We start from the raw sequence: 7210 nt of genomic DNA, 5'->3' as shown, positions 1-7210 counted from the left end.
ATGTGGTTATGTCTGATTTCTCATTCCTAATCTTGGTCTTTTTTTTTTTTTTTTGCTTTTTCCCTATATCAGGCTGAGGGGATTTTATCTATTTTATTGGTGTTTTCAAAAAGAATAGTTTTCTTCTTATCCTTTCTCCTTTGTTTTTTGCATTCCTACTTAACTTCAGGTTTTATCTTTAATTGATCCATTTTCTATTTTCCTATGGTTTAAATGTGTTTTTTTTCTAAATTCCTAAAACCATCACTACAGATCTTTGAATTTTTCCTTTTGAATAAAGATATTACATTTTCATCTGCAGGTCCAGCCTCATGTATTTCTGGATACTCAGTAAGTATCTGGGGTCTTACTTTGCCCCATTCACTGAGGGTCTAGCAGGTTCTACTGCCTGGCCACAAACACATGACAAATGTGTGCTCCATGAACATATGATACTGTTCTGTCCTGGGACTCACTATGAAGGTCTATGCTTGCTGCAGGGCCCACCCATCCATCCAAATACCTGGAGCAGCCATCATGTGATGGCTCTGTGCCAGCTTCTATGAATAGGATAGTGAGTGGAATAACTGGGTATCTGCCCTCTTGGATCTTACACTCTATTTGTTCTTACACAGAACAAATAATGCAAGTGAGCTGAGTACTGCCTAGGATGCTATGGTCCAACATCATCTAGGAGGTCTAGCTAAGAATCCCTACAAGTGATACTCAAGTTCCTCAGAATCTGAGGGTCTACCCTGTCCCCTATCCTCTTCTCAGAAAGGTGGCCATTGGGTTTTCTTGTACAAAAATTATCTGGTTTTGAGTTATATGTCTGCTGCTCCTGGCCACAGCTGACTGAACCAAGGGACTGACAGCCAAGCATAAGAACTTTATCCAATAGGAATGTTCCATATAGGATGGTCACCGACTGACTTAATTAGAGCCTCTAAGGGAAGTCTGAACAAAAAACAGAGTGAGAGGAGAAGAAACAGAGATAGCAGGAGAGGAAGAAGCAGAAAAAGAATAGTAAAGTCATAATAATAAGGGCAAATTGCAAACCTTGTGGTATTGGATTAGAACTGTAGGCATCAATATGGACTCATGGTTTTTAATAATATACAGATGAACAGATACAGTAATAAATTCAGTTGTGCGATACATGTGTTAACATACACACATATATTTCCTAGCTTTGTGTGCTGAAAAGGCCTAGAAGCAACAACACTCCAGTAGCAATGAATATACCACCCTGGTTTCTAAGTACCATTCTCAAATAAAAGGAACCAGGAGCTGCTTAGAGAAATGGCTGATGCCAGGGCTGGGACAAGAAAAGTATGAGTGAGCCTGGAACATCCTGTGGTACCAGAAAGTAAGGCAATACTAAAAAAATGATGGGGCAATGTTGAAACAACACAGGAGCCAATTTAGGAGCTCCCAATGGCCAAATCTAGGCCAAATGAGCAAAAAAATAAACTATGTTAGTATTAGGTTATAATCCATAGACTAAAACAAATATATATTAGTTTATACTGATATAAATAAATTACTGAATAAATAAATGGGGGAAAAGAGACAGCTGTTCCTTACAGTAGAATACCAATTAATAAATATAGATGGAATAAGAAAAGAGAAAGTCATCATTAGGCAAATAACAATATTAATGCTTGTTATAAGTAAGAACCATTGATGGATGCTAAAAATCAGTGGGCAAAATTCTAAGGATAAATAAGACATCTATACAGCTCCTATCTTTCCATGAGATTCTTATTAATTTCAAAAGGGAAATTAGTATTCTTACAGTGGAGAAACTGGCACACACAACCTCAGCCATGTGCCACCGCTATGAGGCACTAAGAAGGGCACAGCATCACTTGTGGGCTAGTCTTGCCCAAAATGTACACCCTCAATCTAATCATGTGAAAACAGCAGACAAACCCAAATTAAGGGACATTCTACAAATTAACTGATCTGGACATTTCAAAAGTGTCAAGGTCATAAAAGGCAAAGAAAGCCAGAGGAACTGTCACAGGCTGAAGGAGATGAAGAAAACGTAACAAAATGCAATGTGGGCTCCTCGATTGGATTCTGGACCAGAAAAAGGACATCAGTGGGGAACATGGCAAAATCTGAATGTCTACAGATTAGTTAGTAGTACTGTATCATGTTAATTTCCTGGTTTTACTAATTATACTGTAATTTAATAATTTTTAAAGATGTTAATATTAGGAGAAGCTGGTGAAGGTGCATGGGAACTCTATTATTTTGGCAACTACCTGTAAGTCTAAAATTATTTCAGAACAAGAAGCAAAAAAAAAAAAAATAACACACAAAAAAGAATGGCATGTGAGCCACAACTACTGAGCCCACGTGCCACAACTACTGAAGCCTGTGCACCTAGAGCCCGTGCTCTGCAACAAGAGAAGCCACTGCAATGAGAAGCCTGCACACTACAATGAAGAGTAGCCTGCGCACCGCAATGAAGAGTAGCCCCCGCTCGCCGCAACTACAGAAAGCCCGCGTGCAGCAACAAAGACCCAACGCAGCCAAAAATAAATAAATAAAATAAATTAAAAAAAAAAAAAGAATGGCAGTCACTGAGGTTAAGAAGCAGCAGACAATTCCTTGAGGGGCTGGACAGTGCTTGCTGGAGCATCTGCTGGAGCCCACGTTCTGGCTTCTGACTGCCTCACACCCGCCATGTTGTCACCACCCAAGGGACTTTGATTCCTGCCCCCATTTTCTGCTTCCTGAAAGAGACTTTGTAACACCAAAGGAAGGTTCTAAAATGGCCCTGCAGGGGGAGGGTGATGACATGGTCATCGATGATGGCTATTGCAGATGGTTCCCAAGGATGTACCAAGCCTTGCTGGGCCCTGCTGAGGCTGGAACATGTGTCCGTGGAATGCCTTGGGGGATGGTGTGCAGTCCCTCTGCTTAGTGACTAACATGCAGACTGCACAGGGGAGCTGTTCATTCCAGGTTCACTTAGCTGGGACCATAGTATAGACGGGCCTGAGGCAGGCTCCATGGCCATCTGGGCAGAGCCCGACCCCATGATTCCTCCTCCTGCAGTTCCCCAATGTCTACGTAGTTGGTCTCCTGAAGGAGGCCCTGTAGAGCTGACCTTGCTTGGTCATTTGGTAACTTCTGTCCAGTCTCCATGTAGGGCAGGGTAGTGCCCAGTCAGCCTTCCTCCTAAAGATGCCCTATGCTGGCTTAGTTCCAAGGCTGGAGAGACATGGTCTGGTCTGACCTCTGAACATGGGGTGGGGAGGAACGGTAGCTATGACATGGTAGTGTCCCTGAGAGTCCCTTTCCCTTGGAATTTTAGGGCTTGGGAAAGAGGAAGCTATGGCCTAAATGCAGACCTCTGTGCCTGGGCCTCTGCATTCTTCTCCATTCCCAGTGGAGACATTCTGGGGACTCAGTTGCATGAGAGCCAGCAGAGGGTGGCAGGTCACAGCCTGGTCACTGTCTTCTTCCAGCCAGATCTGTCCTCAGCTGCCATACTTCTGAGCTTCCAGGAAACCTGATAAAGTTCCAGAAACTCTGGGACATGGGGATCACGCTGAAGGACAGAGATAAGGGACCTCCCTCTTCCCCCTGCCTTGAAGGGGATGGAGGAGCAGCTCCTCTCCCAGAGACCTGTTAGCACATGTGGGGCCTACAAGGAAGGGATCAGGGTAGGGCAAAATTCCTGCTTTTGACTTTGGAGAGGAGTGAGAGGCAGGAGGAGAAGGTAGGTCGGTTACCATGCCACAGCCAAGGGGGCTTTATTAGGTGTTCAGGGCACGTATAGGCAGGTAGGTAGACGCTAGAGGGTGTGGCACACCTTCTCAGGGTTTAGTGGTGCCTGGATGTCCAATCTGTGGGTCTTGCTGTCCTTATCGATGATCTCCAGGCGCAGCTTGGGTGGACGCTTCTCAGCCTGGGGTGAGGGCAGTTCAGGACTCTTGAGTAGCTGCTTATCTGAGTCCTCCACAGTGATGCGCAGAGTGCAGCCCCCTGGCAGCAAGTCCTGCTCGTAGGCGGCCGCCAGCTGGTTCACCACACGGCGCTCCACCTGCAGGTGGTAGGTGAAGTGGTCTTCACTGCCAAAGCCTGGAGGCCCGGCTCTATCACTTACTGCTCAGGCAAGTGCTTACTCAAAGCTTCAGCTTTTTCATCTGCAAAAGGCTAACAACACAAGCTTGCAGGACAGTGCTAACGACACAATAATGTCGGTTTCTGAGGTCCTCAGCCCAGTTTCTCACACCGGTAGGGGTTCAAACTCAGTTACCCTCTAGGATAGGGGTTTTACTTGATTATATTGTTTTTGGTTCTGAAGGGGCACCTGCTCTGGCTAAGAACAATTCCAGCCTGTCTGGACAGGCTGGGAGCCCAGGGAATGGGTCTGGGGGCACCAGGGAGGGAGGTGTGGAGGTGCCTCACTTCTCTCAGGCTCCTGTGCTCACCTCATGCTTAATGGAGCGGGCGCCATAGTGCACGTTGTAGCCGTCGACCAACACGTCCGCCACCTCACGGTCCCAGAGCAGTGTAATGTTGTGCCTTTGCTTGGCCTGGGACAGGTCAGATAGGAGCATGCCTGAATGTGGCCCAGGGCTTTCTATCTCTCAGCGCTCTGGCCTGAGGCCCGGGCCTGTGAGAGACCGTGTGCCCTATAGCCACTGGGCCCCTCTGTGCTCCTTCTTCTGGGGGCAACACTCCCAGCCCAGTGTTCCCTGACTTCCAGTGGGCAAATGTGCCACCCCCACCCACAGGCAGTCCCCGCTCTTACTCTCTTGGCCCAGAAATTCAGCTCCTTGTTGACGAGTTGGATGAGCTCCGAGTGGCAGAAGGGGAGGAAGTAGACGATCTCATTGATTCGTCCCAGAAACTCATCTCTCCTGAAGTGAGCCTGTAGGGCCAGGTTAGGGATGGGGTGAACTCAGTGACCCAGAGGGTATAAAGGAATTACTGGACCCTACTGGGGAAGATGGGCGTGGGAGGGTTTCCGTATCTTCACGATGGCTAAGGGGATCCCCCCCCAACCCCAGGCTCCAGCAGGAATGACAAAGAACTCTTACTTTTAGGATGGGGCGAATCACATTTTCCTTGAAGTTCTTAGAGATGGTGATCTTGTCACTAGTCTGGACATCCCCTGTAGAGACAGAATCATAAACCCAGGACCTTTGGGAGCTGTGCCTGCTCCTTCGCTCTATCCATGAAAAGAGCCCTGGTCCTGACCCTGACGGTCTGTGTGTTCCTGGTCAAGGTCTCAGGCTGTCTGGGCCTCAGCCTTCTCCTCACCTGCACAATGAGAGGACTGGACTGGGTACCTTCTAGGCCCTTCCACTGCTCATGTACTGGTAGGAACTGTACGAAGGAGGGGAGGGGAGAGGAGAAGAGTCAGGACCAAGACTTGAGTCCTGACTTGTAAGTGGGCTGGAGAGTTCAATCCTAAATAGAAAGGTGACAGATGTGGCCTCCTGCCTGACATGCTCCTCCTTTCCACCTATGCAGAAAGGCTCCCTGGCTGAAAAAGGCTGTGTCATCTCCATTCGGTTTCTGATCTGCTATGCCCTCAATGCACCGAAGTGTCTCCATCTGTTGAGTGTGCATCCCTTCAGTCCCCTTAGGCCCTGGCCTCTTCCTGGCCCCACACCCTGGTGTGGCTCTGTCCATTACTCTGTCTGGAGCCCTCCTGTCACCCAAGAGACTTGGGGCTTTCTTGAGGAAGTAGGGGCACCGTCTGTCTGCCTCCCTCCACGATCTGGTAGGGTGCTTGGTGTCTGGTCAGGGCCAGCTAGGGACAAAGATGCTACCAGGGCCCTCATCTGGCCCCAGGACCCCAATGCCATCCTGCCATCCTTGCCCCCAGGAGATGCGCTGGCGGCCTGGTCACTTGACCAGTTGCCCAGAGAGCTCGGGCCACGTGCTGTACCAAGGTTCTCGGCGATCCGGTTATGGCTCATCTCCAAAGCTTCCTGCCTCAGCTGCAGCGCGTGCTGTGCTATCTCGTCACTGCCCACATTGGAGGTCATGATGAAGATGGCGTCCTTGCAGTCGATGGTCTTCCCTTTTCCATCTGTCAGCCGGCCCTGGGAAGGAACCGTGACTGCATGGTCAGGGAGTGGTGAGGCTGGGCACCTCTCCCAGGAGCTCTCTCCAGAACCCCTGTGCCTCCCCCCTCCTCTGGCAGAGTCAGCACTCCCTCCTCTGGGGTCTCTGAGCACTGTTCTCACACCTCGGCTACAGTGCTCACCTGCTGGGAGTGCCCCAGGCGAGACTGCACCTGCTGTCTGGCATCTCTGAGGGCACCCAGAAGCCAGCCTGACTGTACATGCATCCATCCAACACACTCTCTTGGAGGCCCACTCTGGGCCAGGCTCTGTGTTGGGGCACTGGGGACTCACTGAGCCTCTGACATGCTCCCAGTCTAGACAAGGAGTGAGGTCAGGAAACAAGCAGTCACAATTCAGTGGTTAAGTGTTATGATAAAGGGAAGGCCAGGCTGCTGTAGGAGGTCAGAGGAGGGTATTCTACAGGGTCATTGTGAGGACCAGATAAATGAACTGAAACAGGTATAATCTCTGCATCTTTGGAGCCATCCTTTGGCCTGGTTAATGTTCCTCCTTTAACCAACTTGGGAAGTTGCCTTGGAATCTTTAGCTTTTTCTAGAGGTGACACAGAAGAAAGCATCTTTACTAGAAACAGATGCACCAAGGAAAAGAAAAGGGGCAACAGTAGAGGGAGGAGACAGAAGAATGAGAAAAGCGTAGCTGTCCAGGGCCATTCAGTTCAAGGGCAAGGAACTCTGCCCACTCAGCAAACCTCAAGGCTAGCATGGTACAACAGCACTTTGCAGTCATTTATAAAAAAGCAATAATCAGGACCCCACTGAGAGGAAGTGATGGAGTCTGACTTTGATGGGCACATCCACTTCCACTATCGGCACCCTGCTTAGTGCTGTCCGTGCACTGTTGCACTCTGCCCACTAGAAGGTCGCTTTATGAGGGCAGAGGCTGGGTCTTGCTCTCACTGGGTCTTAGAACAGTGTCTGGCATATAGCAGGTGCTCAATACTTGCTTGCTGAATGCTTGAATCCTCACCACCCCTACAAAGAAGCTGAGGCTCAGAGAGGTTAAGTAATTTGTACAAGGTCTCACAGCTAGAATACGGTAGAGCTGAGGCTCTATTGAACTGTCTGACCCCAGAACCTATATCCTTCACTGTACACCAGGATACTGG

At 48.8% G+C, this 7210-nt stretch overlaps 1 protein-coding gene across 3 annotated transcripts in view; it reads right to left on the bottom strand.

Annotated features, from left to right (window-relative positions):
* Positions 1–3723: 3723 nt before the first annotated feature.
* The window catches only part of CLPB (ClpB family mitochondrial disaggregase), a 145079-nt gene continuing 141592 nt past the window's right edge, over positions 3724–7210 (bottom strand). For 2 of the 3 annotated variants that reach the window (XM_059930874.1, XM_059930876.1), the window contains 5 exons: positions 5903–6059; positions 5046–5119; positions 4757–4876; positions 4434–4538; positions 3724–4042 (listed from right to left, as the gene is read on the bottom strand). In XM_059930874.1, coding sequence (XP_059786857.1) covers positions 3794–4042; positions 4434–4538; positions 4757–4876; positions 5046–5119; positions 5903–6059 — 705 coding nt within the window. In that variant the 3' untranslated portion in view covers positions 3724–3793. The remainder of the gene's footprint in view (positions 4043–4433; positions 4539–4756; positions 4877–5045; positions 5120–5902; positions 6060–7210) is intronic. The other variant, XM_059930875.1, reaches the window with a different exon arrangement.

Source organism: Balaenoptera ricei, chromosome 8, assembly GCF_028023285.1.
Source record: "Balaenoptera ricei isolate mBalRic1 chromosome 8, mBalRic1.hap2, whole genome shotgun sequence".
NCBI lineage: Eukaryota > Metazoa > Chordata > Mammalia > Artiodactyla > Balaenopteridae > Balaenoptera > Balaenoptera ricei.
This window is presented reverse-complemented; position numbering and strand designations above follow the sequence as displayed.